General features: G+C 36.9%; 3 protein-coding genes across 12 annotated transcripts; 1 reads left to right on the top strand and 2 right to left on the bottom strand.

The window, feature by feature from the left end:
- Positions 1-1,279: 1,279 nt before the first annotated feature.
- Positions 1,280-6,679, bottom strand: LOC137941325 (pentatricopeptide repeat-containing protein At5g39710). 6 transcript variants are annotated; one of them, XR_011110382.1, is made up of 4 exons: positions 6,580-6,679; positions 2,072-4,517; positions 1,768-1,944; positions 1,280-1,663 (listed from the first exon to the last, which is right to left on the bottom strand). XR_011110382.1 is itself a non-coding variant. In XM_068786684.1 (2 exons), exon 2 carries the CDS (start codon positions 4,387-4,389, stop codon positions 2,164-2,166), a length of 2,226 nt encoding a protein of 741 aa, XP_068642785.1. In that variant the 5' UTR covers positions 4,390-4,517; positions 6,580-6,679; the 3' UTR covers positions 1,951-2,163. The 6 variants fall into 6 exon arrangements, 1 of the variants encoding a protein (XP_068642785.1); XR_011110385.1 differs by having other exon boundaries at positions 1,771-1,944; XR_011110384.1 differs by having other exon boundaries at positions 2,114-4,517.
- A 571-nt stretch (positions 6,680-7,250) lies between these two features.
- Positions 7,251-13,022, top strand: LOC137941642 (uncharacterized protein At5g43822). Of its 4 annotated transcripts, none has more exons than XM_068787138.1 (7): positions 7,251-7,354; positions 8,497-8,742; positions 10,224-10,342; positions 10,557-10,736; positions 11,535-11,582; positions 12,602-12,666; positions 12,755-13,022. In XM_068787138.1, the coding sequence occupies exons 2-7, from the start codon at positions 8,611-8,613 to the stop codon at positions 12,835-12,837; spliced, it is 627 nt and encodes a 208-aa protein (XP_068643239.1). In that variant the 5' UTR covers positions 7,251-7,354; positions 8,497-8,610; the 3' UTR covers positions 12,838-13,022. The 4 variants fall into 4 exon arrangements, with proteins under 4 accessions (XP_068643239.1, XP_068643241.1, XP_068643240.1 ...); XM_068787140.1 differs by having other exon boundaries at positions 12,750-13,022; XM_068787139.1 differs by having other exon boundaries at positions 12,599-12,666; positions 12,750-13,022.
- Positions 13,023-14,653: 1,631 nt separating this feature from the next.
- LOC137940050 (CDPK-related kinase 5-like) lies at positions 14,654-20,532 on the bottom strand. 2 transcript variants are annotated; one of them, XM_068784968.1, is made up of 12 exons: positions 19,685-20,527; positions 18,567-18,697; positions 18,014-18,055; positions 17,699-17,807; positions 17,516-17,594; positions 17,129-17,425; positions 16,937-17,049; positions 16,703-16,810; positions 16,108-16,170; positions 15,819-15,986; positions 15,045-15,176; positions 14,654-14,940 (listed from the first exon to the last, which is right to left on the bottom strand). In XM_068784968.1, exons 1-12 carry the CDS (start codon positions 20,237-20,239, stop codon positions 14,812-14,814), a joined length of 1,926 nt encoding a protein of 641 aa, XP_068641069.1. In that variant the 5' UTR covers positions 20,240-20,527; the 3' UTR covers positions 14,654-14,811. The 2 variants fall into 2 exon arrangements, with proteins under 2 accessions (XP_068641069.1, XP_068641068.1); XM_068784967.1 differs by having other exon boundaries at positions 17,129-17,594; positions 19,685-20,532.
- Positions 20,533-22,193: the final 1,661 nt, after the last annotated feature.

Here is a 22,193-nt window from a genome sequence, read left to right as displayed (position 1 = left end):
AAAATAATACAACATAATAAAGATGACTTTTGAGAATGTGCAACTGATATTTACTAACAACTATCTTAAATCATAATATCAACAATGTTAAACAATATTTCTCGTCCTAACTTCTCCTACAACACAATTCAAGAACTTGTATTATTATATTCCATTCTTCTTACTTGATTGGAATGTGTGGACCAACAAAACCAATATAATGTACAAAAATGAAATATAGTTCACGAATTTTGAACAAGTAATCACATTCCTTCCAAGCAATACAATTCAAGACAATAAGAATAGCTACAATTCTTATCTATTATGTCACTTTTCCAGCTACGATGTCAGAAGAAGCCAAGGAGGATCTTGACATCAAAGCTCTCAGTTCCATTCAGTTGTGTTTGGTCGATGAGGTTTTGCGGGAAGTTGCAGATGAGATGACAGTAGCTGATTTGTGGCTGAAGTTGGAGAGTATTTATATGACTAAATCTCTCACGAACAGGCTATATTTGAAGCAACGTCTTTATACTCTTTGGATGAAGGAAGATACATCTATCGAAGAACATCTTAATGAGTTCAATAAGATTGTTATGGATTTGAGAAATATAGATGTTACCATAGAAGATGGAGATCAAGCATTGATTGTGTTGTGCTCTTTACCCCCATCCTATGAGCACTTCGTTACGACTATGCTCCATGGGCACGATACCATCTCTATGGAGGATGTAAATGCATCGTTATACTCTAACAAGTCGAGGAAGAATGTGTCTTCCAGTGGGAGCAAGGAGCAAGTAGATGGTCTGTTTGTTCGAGGGCGAACGAAGGAGAAGGATTCTAGAGGCAATGGTCGTTCTAGGCCGAAGTCAAAGGGGAAATGGGGCAAGTGCTATAATTGTCATCAACCAGGTCATTTTGCAAAAGATTGTCCAAAACTCAAAGAGAAGGAAAAAAGAGAAGAAAAGGGAGAGGTTGTTGAGTTGCTCCTCGTAATATCGATTGGGAATATAAGATTGGGTGTGCTATTTTTATTGTAAAATGATCTCACATAGGATACTTTGTATATGAATTAAAATTGTAAGCGTGTAGCTCTTGTATTGTAATCAATCAAGTCTTATTTAAGCAAAAGACAAAAGGGAAAGTCTTTGTGGTAGTGATTGAGTTGCTAAATATCTCTATGAAGATTTAGGTTTGTGTAGCTTAGTTTACTACTATAAAATATTTTATAAACTTTAGTTTCAAATCAATTTATAAATATAATTTCATATTTCAAAAGGAAAATTATACATTACCCTATAAAATGAAGTTAAAATTTACAATAAAGTACAAATCAACATCCCCTCCCCCTCTCCCACAAGATTTGAGGAGAAGGGTATTTAATTTCACATACACATGAAGGTGAGGAAGAGTATTTTATTACTTTGTTTCATATGACATGTAAGAAAGATTTACTATTCAGAGAGCTAGTTTGCAGCTCCAAAGGGATAAATGATAGATAACTTCAATGAGGGGGAGAACATTACAACTTTAGAGTTTGAACCCCTTCTATCGCTCCAAAGAGTTGGGCAGAGGCACCAGTTCAGTGAAACAGAAGCCGGAGGGTAAGCATGCTTCTGGTCACAGCTTGCAGTTTCTAAATTCATTTATCTCGCCATCCTCTGTTATCCCACTCCAGTTAGGTGCCCTGCCAATTGGAAGCAAGTAATTCAGTATCAGAATTAGATAAAACAGCACTTGCAGTGAATTCCATGATTAACACAAGTTTAACTAAAACAGCCAAGAAACTACGACATCTGATAGAACTGCTCAGAAACTGCTCATAATATCAACGTCCAGATGCGCGAGATTGCTGATAATGGACTCCATGTGTTACAGTACTTGCAACTGATTGTAAAACAAGATATATTCAAAGCTTATATCCTGGACAGCTCCAACTAGTAATTAACTGGGTGACCAGCTAAGCTCCTACCACAAGCAGAACTTGTAAATTCATGCAAGATGAAGGAAATATAAAACCACCTAATCAGAGTAGAGAAGTAGTGTCCATGAAACAAATGCTAATACTAATGATTCAAGATGTAGTGTCACAAACCCAATATTATCCTTTGCATGCACCAAGTTCACGGGAGCGAACCAGTAATGCTTTTCTCTTTTATGGGATAGCCCTCCGATCGTTATGGTTGGTCACCCAGAGATGGCAGTTTTCTCACTGTTTGGGAGAAGCCCATCATTTGCCATTTCATTCAGAACGTTCAAAACTGCTTCCATGTTTCCTTCTCTGTGGTTGATTTCCACGAGAACCTTTGCCGCTTCAGCTTCAGTAAGTACACAATCCCCCAAGACATTTTGCAGGACTAGACTCAATTCCTCGCTCATTCCTTCATAGGAAAGCTCTTTCACCAAAGCAATTACACATACAGTGTTGGGAACAAAACCAGCTGCCACCATTTCTTTATATAGTTTCAGTGCCTTCCGCACATTTCCTCCTTTACAGTAGCCATGAATCATTACATTGTAAACTGAATCATTAAGAGTCCAACCTCTCTTAATTATTGATTCAAGGACTCTACTAGCTTCTTCCATCAGTCCTTTCATACAAAATCCTTTCATTAGGGATACTGTGCTCTTAAATTCAGCAGAACCACAATGACCTATCAGTGTTGCATATGTGATTTCATCAGCAACAGGCTGCTCATAATACAACTTAAACAAAAGCTGCATTGCTTCTTTTGTGCGTGCTTGTTTGCTTAGCCCGTTTAAAAGAACATTATAGGTAACAACATCGGGAAGTATCCCTCTTTGCAGCATTTCATCATGAAGTTGAAGCGCTTCTTTTACATCCCCTTCCTTACAGTACCCATTAATCATTGTAGTGTAAGTGAACTCATCAGGTTGCAATCCCAAACTCATCATGTTCTTGAAGAGATCACGAGCCTTGCTTAGTTTTCTTTGCTCACATAGACCCTGAATCAGAGAACAATATGCAACATTATCCATTGGAAAACCCTTGTCACCCATAGACTTACTAAAACAAAAAGCCTCATCTAATTTGGCATTTCTGCAATATCCACTTAAAATTGTACCATAGGTGAACATATCAGGCTCCATCCCTTTCATCTCCATCTCTCCAACAATCTCCAATGCTTGTTCCATTTTCCCTGAAATGCAGAATCCTTTGATGATAGCATTATAAGTTACAATAGAAGGTGTAAGGCCACTCTCGATCATTTCTTGCAAAAGATTCCATGCCTCATGTAAAAATCCCTGCTTGCAGTACCCATCAATTAATGTAGTATAAGTTACCTCATTTGGACTAAGATCTCTCTCACACATATGATTAAAAAATTCCTTTGCTCTGTGCAAATTCCCAGCCTTACACATGCTACTAATCAGTGAAGTGTATGTTACAACATTTGGTTCCATCCCTTTCTGGACCATCTCTTCATGCAAAACCAATGCCTGGTGAATGTTACCTTCTCTACAATAACCATTCACAAGCGTATTATAAGTTACCCTATCTGGAGCCAAACCCTCAGAAGCCATCTCTGCCAGAAGGAGACCTGTCTCTTTCATCCGCCCGTCTCGACACAACCCATTCAAGATTGCATTATATGTGATCAAGTTAGGCCTTAAATTTCTTTTTGACATAGTCTGCACTAATTTAAATGCTTCATCAATCTTCCCCAATTTAGAGTATGCATCTATCACTGTGTTATACGTAGCCACATTGGGTAAACAACCCTTTCTCTCCATTTCAACAAAAAACTCCAACGCCTGCCCAAATCGACCTCCTGCAGAATATCCTCTGATCATGATATTATAGGTGTACACATTGAATGTAACCCCATCTTTGACCATCTCAGAGTAGAAATCCAGTGCACAGGACTGGGGCATTCCTGATCTGAACATGGCATCGAAGATAGAGTTATAAGATAAAACACCGGGCATGAACCCATGGGATTTAGCCAAATGAAAGACATCCAAGGCCTTCTGTGAAAACTTCAATTGACAATAGGACTTAATCAGAAGATCAATGACAGATGAAGCAGAATTGCAAAGAGTGTAAGTGGATTTGATGGAATCGTAGACAGAGAAGCAGGAGGGATTTTCAGCAGTGATGAGCTCCTCTACCAAGCACTGTGCAGATTTGAACAGGTGGAATTTGGTCAGGATATGGATTGCAAGAGTTTTAGGAAGGAGGGTGAAGAAGGAGGGATGGTGGTGGGCCCAGGAGAGGAATTTCAGGGTTAGGGAGCGGGAGGTCTGGACCTGGAGAAGGAGGTGGGATGCAGCTTCAGAAGTGAAGTGTGAAGACAGAGATTCTAGGAGATGAGGGTGGAGAGGGAAGTGTTTCAGAAGAGTATAAGCTTTCTCAGCTAGAGAGAGGTGATGGCGGCAAGAGGTCTGCATAGCTTGTTTCTTCAAAGCTTTTCATGTTTCTTTGAGGACTTTGTGAAATATTTTTGTCCCATATGGCATGTGACAGCAAGACGGAATATAGCCAACAAATGTAGCATAACAGCTGGTTTCCTTTCAAACTGAAAGAAATAATAACTTAAATCATTACAGAAAAGAATAATAACATGTTCAGAGAACAACATTGTTATCTCTTTCAGATTGCTCATAATGTTCATGAAGTCCCGCTTAAAGCATAAACACATACTCTCCGATCACAATATAAGAGACATAGCAATATGGCAAATGATCCCACAAGGAATAAAAACAAAATGATGTCTTTGCTAATGCTTTGAATGTTTATTCTTCATCACCAAAATCATGGGCAACCAAACAAACTCTATACACATCAGGCTTCAAAATATACAAAACAAGGAAAACCCAATTGACCTGCATTTTAAGTAAAATCTTCTAGTGCGGAGACCTAACACAAAGCTTGACACTCTCTAATGCTATCAATTAATCTAAAAACGGTAACTACAGCCATATTAGTCAAAACAATGACAGAATGAAGGCACAGCAACATGTTGAATCCAATATCCACTAGGATGGAAATTTCTTTCCATATGCACACTGCAAAAATCTAACTGAATAAAGACGCATAAGTAGAAATAAATTGCTACCTCTGCAAACAATAGATGAAGCATAGCATATTCTCAAGAATCTGTAGACCCAAAACTTGCCAACGAAGGGCAATGCAGATTTCATTAGTGGTGAAGGTGGCAGGCAATGGAATACTTCAGAAGGTAGCATTTTAATGAGCACAGCCAAGAAGAGCCACTAAGAACAATGCACTAGACCAAGAAAATCCATGAATATGAATTTTCTTTATTTATGGCAAATACTACCCTCTCATGCTCACATGTGGCACAGTAATGTAAACTTACCCTTGACAATGGCATGATTACAAGAAAAAGAAAATCGATTAACATACCATATTCCAAATTTATAAGCAATGGAGAATAATGACTAAAACCAAGCTTTTGAAACTATAAAAAACAGCACTTACAAATCAAAGTTTATAAAGGTTGCATTCAAATCCTAACTTTTAAAGTTAGTCTCATCTATTTCAAATGGTTCCATTTTCTCTACAATGAAGATAAACAACAACAAGAAAAGAAAAGAAGCAAAAGAAAAAATGTTAAGAGTCTAGCAACTTAACTTCCATAGTAGAAGTTGTTACTGCTGCAGCAGTAAGCAACAAAATAAAAACAGGAGCTAAAGCCACCTTATTGAAATGCAAACAATAAATTCAAGAGGGGGTTCTGACAACCAAGGACGTTGCAAAGTTGAAAGAGTTTTTTTTTAGTATTGAATGCATGCTTGGGATTTCTTTCAAGTTTCAGATTATAAACAGAGGGCTTAGTTCGTTCATGAGCACCCCACAAGCGCACTTCCTCCTGAAATCTCCTCCCCCCGTGCCCATAGAAGTTAGGCAAATGGAAACTATTGTGTGCAAGATTACAACAGGCAACGGAGACTTGCAAATAAGCAGGAATAGAGGACTCTTAATCAATTTTTTTCAACGATTACGTTTCTATCTGCCCTCTTTTCTTTAAACGGATATCATTTATCTGGATGGTACGTCTTTCAGCAGATAACATAGAAAAAATGCAAAGCAAAAACAAAGCGTAAGACAAAATGCAGGAGACAAACGTCTGCAGTACATATCCTTCCCCTGAAAAAGTTGTATACTGCGAGATTTAACAAAAAAAAAAAAAATTATCTACAGATTTAATTTGAAAAATCAATGAGAAAAATAACAAACGGTAACTAATATTTTTTAAAAAGGAAAATTAAGAAGAATAAAATAATTCCAAGCAAAGTGGTCGGAACAGCAGAATGGGATTTCGCTCAGACGACCATGTATCAGAAAATGCCCGAACTCAGTGACAATACACAAATAGAACTATCTCTCTGCATTCTGAGCTCCATAATCGGAGCGGTACAAAGGTAATACACACAAATAGAATTATCTCTCTGCATTCTGAGCTCCATAATCAGAGCGGCACAAAGGTATTTCAACCAGACTATATAAGAGAAAGATCGAACCGATATTACAATACATACCAAGATGGATCTCTGGCTCGCACTCGATGGGAGTTAAAAGTGACAACTATAAATAAGAATAAAAAATGAAACCACCTGAAAAGGAGAGGGAGGAGGCGGCTTCCGGCGGACAACGAGAGAGGCAAAAGGGCTTTGCTGCTCCGACTCCGATCTCACAAGCTAAGCGAGTAGCGACCTCAAATGAGTCGGGACTCGGGAAAGGTTAGAAACTTATTAGAAGCTAACAATCCTATGGAGCATGTAGTTTAGACATTTAAAATAAACTACAATAGAAAATAACCTATTGAGAGCAAAATGATTTAAAGATAATTAAAATTAAATTCATAGTTATATTATGTACTTAAAATTATTTTTTAATAAAAAAAATGGAAAGCTTAAATATTAAATAATTGAAAGTTTATAAAACAAATTTTAAAATAATATAAATTCTGAAATTTAATATAATTAAAAATTTAATTCATGCTATTTACTTACCTACTATAAGTAAACAATGATAAATAATTTTAAAAATTTTAAATGAATTATTTTAAAATTATTAAATAGCACGAGTTTGGTTTTTATAAATTTAAAATAATTTTATTTTACTAAAAATAACATATTTTGATAAATTAAAGAAATTAGTAAAAATGGTGATTCAGTAAAAGTGAATTCCCCCCAATATTTCAACTCTTTATAAAAACATTTTGTTTATCTTTAAGTGGTTTTCTTTTTTCATCCTAACTTTGCAAAGTGATATAAACCCTAAACCCTATCGTAAATGAGGATTTTGTTTTAGCACACCACACCGATTGAAGAATAGGATTTTGGGCTGGCCCGGAAGTTTCCAAATTGCCTTGCAGCGTCTTACCAGGTGTTGTTTATCGGAGAATGGGTTCTTCGAACCCATCTTATAGCTTTTGCGTTTTTTTTTTTTTTTTTCTGTATTTTTTTTTCTCTTGTTTGAGGCTTTGGCCTTCATCGTTTCTTGTTTTGCGTGTTTTTTCCTCTAATAAAATTTCTCATCATACAACAAAAATGTGCATAATTTTCATTGACGATATTTATCTTTGTATACTATGGAAATTATTTAATTATATGATTTTTTGGATACTTGCAATTGAAATAATACAATGGAAAACTTGATATTGACTCGAGGCATCATTTTATGGTGATTGATTGATTGTGCGACTGATATATTTACGTCTATGCAGTATTGGATTGGTGGGAGTTTTTTGTCTTTTAGACTAATTCTTGTAATCGGATCTTGGATGATGTAGCTAGAAATCGATGAGTATGATTTTTTTTTATCACAAGCTCAGGTCGATCCTATGGGATGTTTCTCTAACTGAGATTGAGCCCAAGTATCTGTTACAGGGTTGAATCACTTGAGCTCGAGCTTAGCTGAGCCTGAACCTATGAAATTTTGCTTTATCTGAGATTGTGCTCAAGTATGAGGCTGGAGCTCTAGCCTGCAAAAGTTCAGCTTGGTTCAGCTCGCTCAATTCCATCCCTAACCCTTGTCACAGGGAGAGTGCGAGATGTAGCAAGTTTGGTTCTGGTTGAAACTTGGAGAGAAAAGAAAAAAATGTCTCTATTGTTTGGTTCACGAGACAACTAGGGGGAGAAAACTTTCTTTGGATTTTAACACATTCTTCCCAAGGAGAATTCTGAGAGAAAAGAACATGAATAGAAGGGAGAAAATTATGTGGTCACCCTCCGTGCACTTCTTTGTTGCCAACAGGTTGCTTTTCTGTTGAAGGGAAGTCCTTCTGTCGCACCGTCTGACGTCTCTTGTCCAGAGACAAGGCTCTCTTTCTCCTTCACTTTGCCACCAAACTAGGGAAAATAAACCTCCTCTTCCTTCTCTTTGTTTCCCTTTCTTTTTCTTCTGCTTCTTCTTCTACTTCTTCTCTTTCTCTTTCTCTCTCTCCCACACACCCCCACACACACACTGCACACCCATAACAGAGCTTGCCTTTTTAACTTTCTCTGTTCTTTGTTCTTCTGTTCCAGATGATATCTCTATGATTGAAAACGTCACTACAACCAAGTTGGTGGAGATGTTGGACGTCTTTTGAAGTAACACTTCAACGCCTAGTTCTTTTATCATACTTTTATTCTTTGGACATGGAAGCAATGTTGAAGAAATTTCAGCAAAAGTACCGAAGGGTTAGAGAAGAAATGAACACATGGGATGAACTTCAAACCCAATTTCTGGAGCTATTTACAAATGTGTCCTCCATAATCGAGAGATTACAGGTTATTGATCCTCTTTCTCTTTCTCTTCTAGTGGTTGTACTTTATAGTGTTAAAGTTGGGTGTAGATTAGCTCCAAATGACTAGCTAGGAATCCTTTTCCTAACTATTAACGTGAGTGTTTATTTTATTGTTATTATTGACTTACATAGGACAGTTTCTACCAACACCCTTGCCGCTGCAACCTCCCCCCCCCCCCTTACACACACACACACACACCTCTTTTCCTATAGAGGCCGTAATTGAAGAGTTCTTCTATAAAGACCTTTTCTAAAGAAGAATTTTTGGCTAAAACTATTTTAAAAGAGAATGTAGGACATACAATTTAAAGTTAAATTAATAAAGCACCTTTATTCGTACATTAAGTTTTATAATAAAATAAATATAATTGAATTCTATAACCAATTTAAAAGGTAGATATGACCCACTAGTTTGTAAGGTCAGGTAACTTACTTTGTAGGGTCCATATTGTTAAATTGGGTTTAAGGCCTATACCAAAATGACTAACTAACTTAGGAAACCTTTTTCCTCACTAATAAAACTCAAGATCCTTACACTCATTAATCCATGTGGTATTCCTTAACACTCGCCCTCACGTGTCGGCTCTCTTTTGTGGTTCTACAAGTGGATAGTTTTAGGTGTAGTCCCTCTTTTGTGGCTCTACAAGTGGATAGTTTAGGTGTAGGCCCTCTTTTTGTGGCTCTACAAGTGGATAGTTTAGGTGTAGGCCCACATATAAATACCTGCTCTGATACCATGTTAAATTGGGTCCAAGGCCTATCCCAAAATGACTAACCAACTTAGGAAACCTCTTTCCTAACAAATAAACTCAAGATTTTTGTACTCATTAATCCATGTGGGACTATTCCTTAACACATATCATAGGTAAAGATCCAAACTTGCTAAATTTATATAAAAAATGTAAGATTCATGTCAGATTTTAGGTGCATAAAGAAGGTGGTTAATAATTTTAATGTACCACTTAGTTGATTTTTTCTTTGTTCATGTCTGTGTCTGATTACTGTTGCTGGTTTTTTTAAGTAAGCATAGTAAATTTTTCTAGTTTGCTATTAAGTGCACACAGTTATCCTCCATTGCCAAATGTTCTCTTATTTTTGTTAGATTCGGCAGAGGTGCAGTGTTGTAGTAAAATTGGTTTGCAGGTGGTTATGAAGCTTTATCTGAGCATTCCATGGTTTTTTTCTTTTGCAGAATCCTAAAATTTATGGTCTACTTCTGTTGTCAAAATGTCAGAATACTAGTGGTGAATCTTTGTGCTATGTTACTTTCTGTGCCTTTAATTGTCTGGGAAAGTAACCGTTTCATGTATAATAAATGCATTTGAATCTTAGTAGTAGTTATCTTTCCCATCATTTTTGTCAGTCTTTCTACTTTATTTCTTTTATTTGAATGGAAAATTCCTGTTAATGCCAAAGTGTGTCTGGAGGTCTCTCAATATATTCATCCTATTTCTCTAAACATAGGTGCTTGGAGACACAAATAATTATGGTGGATTAGCACAAGTTCTTGGCATTACAAATGCACTTTTAGGCAAGCAAATGGAGTCCTTGGATCGCTTATTTTGTTCCATGAAAGACACAATGTAAGCTTTTGAGCATTGGTCAGCAATTCTTTTTATTAAGGGAATTCCTTCCACCTTTTTCAAAAAAAAAAAAAGGGAATTTCCTCCACCAGTATTCATTAAAGAAAAGGAAGGGGAGAAATTTTCAAATGGGCAATTGGTTGTGTTGTATCATTGTTCTTGTCTATATTGTTCTTTTAACTTTGACTTGCTTTTTGATGTTTGCAAAATCTAGAAAAGGCTTTCATAGAATTGTCATATCTCTTGAGAAGATTGTGCGGGATGGAAATCAATTATTAAGGAGTGGATTTAAGCAGCCCTCTATGCAACAAATGCAACTACGTGTAGGAATACAACCAACTCTGTCACAGTGTATGGATGGGCTGAGAACACTATATGACATGCATCTTTCTGAGTGAGCATTACTAAGTGTTTTCCTTCTTTTCTTCTTCTTTGCTTCCAGTTTGACCTCGTCTTTTTTATATCTTCTGTCATTATGCTTGAATATTATTTCTTTGTGCTTGTATTTCTCTCAACTCTTAAATTGATATATATTAACTAACTATTGTTCTTCTATATTTTTTGTTGTGAAACTTTGAACACTTAAAACCCTACTTATGTTTTTTTTTTTTCATTTGTTATCGTTCTTCTTCTTTACTAATCAAAAGGAAAAAGAAAGTTCTTACGTGCTTGCATGTATTCTTTTTCTTCAATACATACATATATACATATATGTTAACAAAAAACTTGTATTAATTTAATTTTTGAAATATATTTAATTAAATTCTTGTGAATTTTTTTTACTTTTCATGATTTGAATAAAATATTTTTTACTGTTACTATCTTCATTATACAGCTTAGCTGCTGAAGCATTAGGATGTGATGTATGTGAGTGGTATTGTGCCCTGGTCATGTGAAATCATGTGTTGGAAAAGTGATCGTGTCTTCTTGTTCTTGAAAGACAGTTCTTATCTGCCATATTTGTATTTTGGATATCACTTAATGTTGTTGGCCTAATAGGAATCTAGTGAACTTTAAAAAAAATAAAAAAATGAAGAGAATAAGTTGATTGTTCTTTTCTTCTAATTTTGTATGGCCTAATAGGAATCTATTTGATTTAAAGAAAAAAGAAAATGAAGAGAATAAATCGATTGTCCTTCTGATTTTGGATGTTAGGCTGATTTTCCCATTGGTTGCTGAACTTAAATTTCAGGTACCTCGTCAAATCATCTGCGGTTTCTGCTTTGACATTGAAATCTAGGTCAGTATATCAGATATGTGGTCTTATTTCTTGAATTTGCTTTCTTAAACAGGATTTCTATCTGGATGCTTTTTTTTTTTTTTTTTTTATCTTGAAATACTAGAGTTTATTAAGGAGAAAGAGAGATCTGACAAAGCCACCATAGCTTTGAAGAACTCAAGGAGGAGAAGAGAGAAAACAAAATCAAAATTACTGCCGGAAACCAACCACAACTAGTTGTCAATGGAGTCGAACAATTGATTTGCATTTGGAAGTGAGTGTAAGCAATTGGATACTAGTTATTCAGATGTCCTCAAATTTGTCATGAAGCGTCCAGGGGAAGGCAGGCCCAGTCTGACCCTACGAATCTGTCTCTTTCTGCAATGATTTTGGTAATACAAATTTTCAGTGCATGGAGAAGAGCTGGGACCTCTGCTTCTGTTTTCATTGATTCAAAGTGGTCTAGAGAGAGCTTTAATGATACAGATTGTGAAACGGCTGAGGGTGGCTTGGGGAAAACTAGATAACAGTATCCAGTAGTTATGAATGAGGGCACCAAAATATTGTTCAAAGTCCTTTAAAGTGCCAGCTCAAGATAATAAAATTTGTCCCACTCTTAGAGACGAACAAAGATATAATGTGACAGTCTCCTCTAGGGTTCTCCTTTTTACTAACTATTTTTGGGAATAGTAATGGTCAAAATCTCATTTTCTTTTCTCTTCCATGGGGTTCCAAACAGACCCTTAAAGAAATTGTTATCAGAAATATGTAAGCATGAATCTCAGTAGGTTACCTGAAGGTAATGAGGGAAGTCCAATGGCGATTTTTTTAAATGAATTGCATTTCATGATTTTGGGACTGGTAATTAAGTGTTTATGTCTTGTTCATATGAATATCTTGTTAATGCATCTTTTGTTCTTCACAGCAGCATAATCACTTGTTGAATATTTAATTAGTACAGTAACTGGTATTCTTTCTGGTAGAATCAAGTCATTGGTGTCGTTTACTCATGACTGTCATGTTGAAATATTGTAAAGCAGTATCAGTGATATCAGAACCCTCTACCAGCTTCTTGCTGACCAGCCTAACATTCCTAAGGAGGAAGGTAATGAAGCAGATGCAAGCTTCTTAGCAGAAAATCTAATCGATTCAGTTCAAGATTTGATTTGATGTTATCCTCTTCAACAGTGCAGTTTATTTTCAACATCATATTCCCAGAAGAGATCTGTTGAAATCTATCAAACTGATGGATCAACCTGCAAAATGCAAGATCTAAGGCAGGGGCTTGGAATCCTTTCTAGGGTTTCCGTTGTCACATGACGGGGGAGAAAGTAAGTGGATCTGAAATAGTTACAATTTATTTTGTTTTTCGGGTATATAATATATCTGTAGTAAAGATTTTTCAAAGAAAGAATTTAGAGCTAATGTGATTACAGGAATATTAGAAAATGAAAATAGTTATTATCGTATTTATTATATTGAAATTTGTTATAACTATTCTGTATTAAGAAATAAGTTATTATTATTCAAACTTATTAAAAATTATTGTTTGAATTTAAAATTTAACAATTTAATCATAAAATAATTATTTTAAATCCATTCTAAGCAAATTTTACACATGACTATTGGGTTATATCGATTAAATAAATTAATCAATTTAATAAAAAAATGTACAATATTTTCTAAGCTGATAATATTAAAATTTTATTTACATTATTTTATATAATTTTTAAATGTTAAATACCTTACAATATCTATTTAAGAGAAAAAGATGGTGAATTTGCCCTCTTTAGTCTATTAAGAGGAGGGGACACTCCCATTTATCTCTTTCTTGATCAAAGAGGGGTCTCTATTCTCTTATCCTATTTATAGAGGATGAAATCATTTCAAGCCTATTTGGTAACACCAACCATAGAGAAGTAGACAAAAAAAAAGGATATGTCATTCCACATAATTGACATGGTATAGGCATTCAGGTGAAAGAAGTTGTCTGACTGTTTGGAAAGGCAACAACCATTCACCAAGTGGCCATTAAGAGGCTCACACAAGAAAAAAAACAGTTATTCATTCTCAAAGCCTCGAGGTTAGACATTTGACCACGAAAATCATATTCTTAATATTAGAAGGCTTGGAAAAGTCGCAGCCCTCTAATAGCTCTTACGATGTGTCTAACGACCCAAAATAAAAAGAAAAAAAAAAACACAACTCAAAAGCAATAAGCAGGTCAACAGGTTTTCTTCCAAAGGCTAGAGAGCCCAAAGGACTTTGGTATAGAGGAAAAAGCAAACATGTGGTGAAAAAGAAGAGAAATGGAGGATTGAGCTATAAATAGATGTAAGTGGCCCGTTGTTAGTGAAACAATTAACTTGATCATCACTAGTCTACCAAAAGAAGAAGAGAGAAAAAGAAAATAGTTGTCCTCGAGGGAAGAAAATTGTCTTTAATTTCAAGGAAACCTGGGGGGTAAATCTCCTCCTTCAAAGAAAATGGAGGCAAAACTCCTTGAGAAAATTTCTAACTCTTAAAATATTTGGTGCAGAAGTTATTCTTCAAATCTGAGTTTTCGCAAGTTTCGTGCGACTTACAAGGTAAGAAACCACCTAACGGCCTGCCTCGGCGCTGCCCATTGGAGCACCCAAAAAACAAAAAAAGCCAAAAATCAGAAGCCGAAGGAAAATTCGAGAGGAAAAAGAGGAAAAGAAAGAAGAAAAAGAACAAAAAAAAAAAAAAAAAGGAAGAAGAAGGAAGAGAGTAAAAAGGGAAGAAGACCGAGAGGAATACGAGAGGAAGGAGGGAAGAAACCGAGGGAGAAAGGAAAGAAAAGCAAGAAGTAGCGACGGGTGGAAGAAGACTGGAAAAGAAAAAGTAGCAATAAAAAAAACAAAAGAAGAAATAGCAATTTGTGATACTGAGCAGCCATTGTAAAAGAGATTTTGCCAAGAATTTCAAACAGACTAGGAATCAAACCGGAGTCTTCTTTCAGATCAATTTCTTCATTCTAAGGTTTTCTCTTTAAATTCAAATCAGTTTCATATTTTCCTTCTTTCAGAAGGCTAACACAACATCTTAAACTTCCCGAACGAAGACACAAGTTAGAATGGAATGAACCTCATATATATGACTGTAGCACCATAGAACACTTTCATTTTACAGTGGGCAAGGACAACATAGCTACTGTGGCTTTAAAAATTACGGTGAATGGGACAACAAATAGACATGCCAGGTGAGACAACCTCACCCTTTTTTATCACTAAACAATTACGGCTCCTGCTGCCTCATCTGTCTTTTTTTTTTCCCTCTGAATGTTGGCTCCACTGGTTGTTATCGTCTGAAAACTCCAATTAGGTGGTGAGCATGATGCAGCCCACTTTAAAGCACCCTGAAACAAGGTCGTGAAAGCAAACCTGAAAAATAATATCCTTCCTGCCTATTGTGAATACACTAAACCTGCACAATTGATGATGCAACCTCCGGCTACTGAACCTTTGCAAAGGTACGGCTGGATACACCATGTAATAACTTTGCAAAGCCAAGGAAGCTTAGCTTCCCATCAGTATGTCTGATCCAATCAAGTAGAACCACATGGACAGGTACTGAAGGGCCTAGTCCGAGTTCCTGCCATCAGAAGCCCAAATAAATCAAACAAACCAACACTATTTTCTTTGTGGGATTTGATTATCATACGTGATTATGTCAAGCACATACGAGAAGGCAGGACACTCCAGAAAAAAAACAATAGATGTTACTAAAGGATCACTGAACCAGGTTTTGGACTGACATGGTTTGGCCTGAAATTCAGGGTAATTGTGGTTTTGATTGCATTATTTAAAAAGAAATAGTTTCAGGAGAAAATGACTGATAGGCTCCAGTCTAGAGCGGTAACTTCAAATTTATACCTAAGGCCGTTGGTCTAGTGGTATTCTTTTTACATCAGGTGCGTCAGGTCGCGAGTTCGAATCGCGCCACGCCCCTCTCAAAAAAAAAAAAAAAAAACTTCAAATTTATACCTTCAGTATTCCCCACAATATTCTTTTGCATCTCATTCAGAATGGAAAGTATAAATAAAAATAATTAACAAATTCAAAGACCAATGCCAGTTCAAGCACATAACGACAAACAGAAAATTGTTTTAAAACAAAAAATGTATCATAACAAATTATTCTAAATAAAGAGTATGTATTCTGTATTCATGAATGTGTATGCGAAAGATGCATGCGCCCAAATAAATACAAAGAAAGAAAGAGAGAAAACTCATACCGAAGCTAGTTCTTCAATTACAATAGCTCTGTTTCCATCCTTCTCAAATATCTCGTAAGCAGAACGAGCATGTTGCTCCCACCTATCTGATCCTTCAAGCTGAAGCACACTGAGTGCTGCAGCACAGAATTCCTCAAAATCCATTTTTCTGTATTGAAGAGGACCCAGCTACCACAAGAAGCCACCATTAATAGAAAAAAAAAACTTTTCTATTCTCTAACCAAATACAGAAGGTAAACAAGCCAAAGCTCCATAAAGTAAATGACTAGCTCTAGGGCTGTATACATACTGATGCTAGAAAATCAGGAACACGAGATTCCTTCATCGCATCTGTTGCATTTTTCATTAGTGCCTATTCAATGTAATAATAAAATCCACATCAGCGATAAACCAAAATAATCACAACTAATCAATAGTCCCATACTCTTCAAACCTGGACCAGACTGGCCATTTGAATGGGGTACAACCAGACCCAGTCCCCTGTTAAGGCTACAGGTCTTACAGACCCTGGAATGAATCAAAATCCGATCAGCCTGTCAGCCATGTCAAAGGATCACCAGGTGAGGGAAGAGAGGCACAAGCCACAGGGTGAAGGGGCGAGGAGCAAGTGGGAGGAGCCCCCACCCTTGTCACTGTCAGTGGCATATCACCCACCAAAGCGATGAGGACAGGCTCCTCCCCTGTCAACAAGGGGGGGATCCTCGCCCTTACCCACCACCAGAAGCAGATCAAGGGAAGAAGAAGCTTCTTTCCCAATTCAAATTTTTTTTTTTTTACATTTTTTAGTTTTGAAATATGACATCATCCCAGGGACAACCAGCAGTCAGGCCCAGTGGCCGCACCTGGTCGGGTTTAATAACATTGACCAGAACAAGGAAACTAACCATCCTGATGTTCTCCAAGGAGATGCACCCATTTTTATTTGGCTCCAATAGTGCAAACTGCTCTTTTAGGTAGAAAAGCTCATCCGCAGTCAATGTCTTTGACAAAGCCTGAAAGGGGAGAATGTATATAATAAATTAGCCTTAACACTAACAGAAATATAAACAAACAGGTCCAACTAAGCAAAAAATATGAAATGACAGTTCACAATATTAAAAATATCACCAGATACACACCCTCAATGCAGCCTTCCTCAGAGATGATGAACGCATGTAAGCCTTCATAAGCCTGAATATTAATATATCCAAAGGTACTTTTACATCATTGTAATTTCTAATCCAGGGGTGACCTGTAGTGATAAATTAATTAGTACAAACATTTTATTATATCTGACATAATAATGGAAATAACTGTAAATGGACACTTACTCAGAGCCTGGGCAGCGCTCATTCTTTTTCGTGGATCTTTATTTAGTAATCGCTTGACAAAATCTTTGGCTTCAGTAGAAAGAGAAGGCCATGGTGCCTCATCAAAACTAGGATCAGCTTTAAGGACTGCCCGAAAAATTCCAGACTCCGTCCTGGCCCAGAAAGGACGGCTTCCACATAAAAGAATATATGCAATCACACCAACGCTCCATACATCAGCCTCCGTGCTGTAAGATCTGTGGAGAACTTCAGGTGCTACATAGTATGCACTTCCAACAATGTCATTTAGTCTTTCATCTGGAAAACAATTTGCAAACCTTAGGAACCAGAAAGCTCGAAGTGACACTACTTTCCAAGGAAGTACAATGATAACTAAGCAGGACAAACCTGGCTTGACAAAATCTGATAACCCAAAATCTATTGCTTTCATTTGAGAATTTTCATCCTTTGACGTAAAAAGAAAATTCTGATCCACAAGAGGGAGAAAAATAAATTATCCCAAGAGAATTTTTACAGTTAGGTAAATGGATTTAATTGTAAGCTGTAGTCGATACATGACAAGAGATCAACCTCTGGTTTCAGATCTCTATGAACAACCCCTTGAAGATGACAAAATGTAACAACATTTAATATCTGGACCATGACAGCCTTGGCATCATCTTCTGAATACTTTCCACCACTACAAGAGGAACAGTGGATTATGTTGCAAGTGTCACATAAGCATTAAGCACTAAAAACATCAGTTCTTTAGAGCCTCTTCATAATTCATGGATTAAGACTTCTAGCAACATTTATACTCCATGAATTCATGAATCTCCACAATTATCAATGATACATAGAGTGTAAAGATGCCATAAGTAAAATAAATAATAATAGAATTAGTACCAAGAAAGTATCCTGTCTAAAAGTTCCCCTCCTTCACATAACCTGAAACAAACAGCATATAAACTGTCAAATGCCATGAATAATATGGTTATCTATGTCTACCCTGGATTTCATATACAGGACATCTCAGACAGATATAAAAGCAAGGATGGCAAGGCAGTTCAGTAAGTTTTATCCATAGGGAAGGCAATTGCAAAAAAAACAAAAGTAGCAAGCCTAGCTCTTTGCTTGGTGCACATGATACCAATAAATTCAAAGCTGCCAATCATTGAGGAGGGAAAAAATCCATTTAAATCTTTTTGGTTAATAATGACAGATTAACTACACATAAACTGGTATCCAGAACTACAGGCCAATGAAAATTGAAACTAATGCTGCAGGACCCAAGGCTTCCTGTGCAACTGGTATTGCTCAGTAAACCAAGATATAAATTGCATGACTTCTTTTTTTTTTCTCCTGTTCATGGAAGTTTTTAAAGAATCAGAAGCAAAAAAACAGTGTTTCATACTTATATAAAAAATTAAAAATTTGGAGTAGGTTGTTTCTGGCTTACTCCATTACTATGTACACATTGTCATGGTCTTCATATGCATCATAAAACTGCACTAAATTGTTATGTCCGGTCAATGCTCTCAATATTTTCACCTCCCTTCTAACGTCCTCAATGGCAATTGCTGTAGTCATCTGCCAAAAGCAGCAAGTATGGCATTAGTCAAGAGATAAAGGGGCACATAAATCTGCTCAGAATACCCTATGACATAATAACTTGAACATCGTAAGGTAGGATCCTGCAATAAAAATTAATGAGAAACTATATGCCCAATTAGAAACCTAGACATCACCAAACTTGTGCATTGGCAAACATAAATCTCATCAATATTTTCTCCCCTCATTATTTCATCTTAAAGCATTACATGAGAACTGTGATTCCTAGCCCAGAGAGAAGATTGACCTTGACCATCCTAGCAGTCTTTCTTACAATGTCATGTAGACATGCTCAATGATCAAATCGCACTAAAAATTGTTTTACATACTATGAGGGGCTCAGAGAAACTGCCTTATGTATGTTCTAGCACTAGTAATGCCCCAGAGTTAGTTGCTGACTGGATATCGTTTGTTAGGTCATGATATGAGCACCCTTTACCTTGATTGATATAAATATACACAAAACAGTTCATTTGCACAATCATTGAGAGTAATTAACGAGATGCCCAAATAATGCTTTCCCCGTGAGCATACAAGTACATCAACAACCTCTGATCATCAAAGATCTACCCGCAAAACTCTAGAATTTGTGTTCAGTACAAACCAGACAGTTCGTAAAAGAAAATTTCCTTTGAAAAGTATTAACTATTGGAAGGACAAAATCAACAGAAGCAATCACACAGAATGACAAGAGCTACAATCACTAATTACTCGCTATGACCCCGAACACGCAGGTCCCTCTCACCGGTACTCAATTTGTCAATGACTAATATAAAAATCAAGAGAGAAAATAGTAAACCTTCCTGGAAACCATAAATGGACGCCAGAGAACAAGTAGTCGGATGTCAAAGCGTGTATAGAAAATAATAAAACACCTCAGTGGAGATATCGAAAAATTGCAAGATCCAAATTTCACTTCTTTTGTGAGCACCAAAAGAAAACAACCCGGGAAGTAAAATGAAGTACCTTGGCTTTAGGGATGACCTTCACTGCAACCTGCTGCCCCTTGAGCTCACCTTTCTTAAACTTGGCCTTGCATGTATACCCAAAATGCCCTCTGCCAACCTCCTCTCCAATCTCGTACTTGTTGCCAAAATTCTTCGAAAACCCGAAACTCTTATCCAATCCGGTCCCAACCTCCGTCTCACTCCCCTCCGGAATGGCCGCCTCGTTCGGCTTCACTGACCCATGCCGCCGCGCTAGAACAGCCCTTATATGCTTTGCCGGCGACGGTGGAGGGAACGGCTTCTTAAAAAACCTCCTCGGCGTCGAATTTGAGCTGTGATTCGACGGCGACTTCTTGGAAAAGAAATGGTGCGCCGGGCTCGGGCTGTAGAACGGAAAGAAAGGCGACTTCTTTCCGATCTCCTCATCCTTCACATTCGAGTTGTCCCCATTGGCAACCTGAATTTGCATTTGCGGTGGCTCCTCCTTTTCCTTTTCCTTCTCCTTCTCCCCATTGACTTCCTCCGTCTCAGAGATGTTAGGTTTCGGCAAAGGCTTCCCATGGCAGAGGCCCATGTTGATCACTAACCACCAAAAAAAAAAAAAAAAGAAGAACACACACACACACCCAGAACACTAGCTCAAACCTCCTTGCCTCTGCAACTTCATTCTTCTTTCCTCTGCTCGAAGCTCGATCCAAATCTTCTCAGCAAAACCCTAGTAAAGGAAATGAAAAGGAGCAAAAGAGTATTGAAGAGAGAGAAAGAGTAAGGGACGGACAGAAAAAAAATAATTATAAAAAACGAGTAACGACGATAATTTCACTTTTCCGGCTAATGGCTTCACGTCAACGAGCAGAAAATCCAGCCTGTTCAGAAGGTCTTTAGCACGTGGCATCCCGATTACGAGTAAAGTAATTGCGTCATTATTTCCTCATTTATTCCGTTTCGTTTCTCGGGAGCCGTTACGGTGACAGGAGTCTCAGAATAACAGGCACTTCTCTGAGGTCTTCCGCGTCTCAGTGGATCAAAGAATTAATTTTTTAAAACTAAATATATTCAAAATAGGATCGTTTATAATATTTTAATAACCGGAAATAATTAAATAATAACTACAAAAATGAGTAATGTTTTGCCGGCATTTATAACGAAGCATGATTTATGGGATGAGAAGCATGAAGCTGAGCGCGCGGGGGGGGTGGTGTGGGTCGCGCTTCTAAATAAGTTTAGTCACAAGTAGCAGGACACATGCCATTAATCCTGGCATAGCTTTGAATTTTGAAAAAAGCATCAAATAGATCCTGACCATTAATTTGGATGGATCAGACAATCTTAGCGGTTGGATTAGATCGGAAATAATCCTGACCGTCGTCCCCAATTATGTCTAAACTTAAAAATTCAAAAAAAAAAAAATGGTTTGATTAGATCTAAACTTAAAAATTTTAAAAAAACGATTCGATTAGATCTAAACTTAAAAATTAAAAAAAAAACTATTTGATTAGATCGGAAATAATCACGACCGCTGTCCCCAATTAGATCTAAACTTAAAAATTCAAAAAAAATTGACATGAAATTACTTGTGAAATGAGGTTGAAACAGGTAAGAGAAGAGATGCTATAAAACCACCAATTGTTGGATGTTTCATAGTTTTGCCTAAGATCTACAGGTCAAGAATGAAGGTACTAATAATATAAAAATGAAGGTATTGATTAGGAAATCTGATCCTTGCATGAGACAACCAGGAATTGCAAAGAAGCATGAGAAGACAGCTAAAGAGACATTACAAGTAAATAATCAGTTTTAAGTTTCGATTGAGGACTGTATTAATACTTCTGTACCAACAGTATTATAATGCTTTCAATCTGTCCGCTAGTGTGAGACACTGCCAAATTAGGTCTGAAGTTCAGTTTAAATTATTTCAATAATCTCCAGTTAGGCCGACCTAATTTGCACTCACAAGCCATCTGGAAATGACAAACCAAGAAACACCCATTGCATCAAGTATTTAAAAGCATTTGAATTCGTTCCAGTTTGCTGTTAAAGACATTAATCAGGAGGTGGTTCAGAACCTATCAAGAACTGGGGCAGTGTTTCAACAGTGAATGAGAAACATTAGTTTTCACCAGTAAATCTCTGCAATGGGGACCCAGTGCAATCATTCTGTTCAGAGCAGAAATCTTAGTCCCTGTTTCTGCTGTGAAAAAGCTAAAGCTACAGTCATTTTTTTCAGCAAAGACACTCAGAAATGATGAAAACTACTTCAGTGGTGGATGTCACCGTTGGCTGTAATTCTCAGATTTTGATTCAGGAAATTGGATCTTTCAATTTGGGGTTGCCATATAAATGCTTTGCAATTGTTCTCTTCTAGGTCATCATCAAAGATTTTTGGGTGGGTTGCCCACTAAGGGTAATTATACTCACTCCCTTCCCTCTCTCCCCTTTTCCACTCTTGAATACAACACCCACAAAAAGGACACAAGAATCATTACTATTGACTTGAGAGCACCAAATTTGACTGCAATAAACAAGGG

Source organism: Aristolochia californica, unplaced genomic scaffold (genome assembly GCF_029961685.1).
Source record: "Aristolochia californica isolate CCGP_79_NKW_82.1479 unplaced genomic scaffold, dmAriCali1.0.hap1 SCAF_9, whole genome shotgun sequence".
NCBI classification, from domain to species: Eukaryota; Viridiplantae; Streptophyta; class Magnoliopsida; order Piperales; family Aristolochiaceae; genus Aristolochia; species Aristolochia californica.
This window is presented reverse-complemented; position numbering and strand designations above follow the sequence as displayed.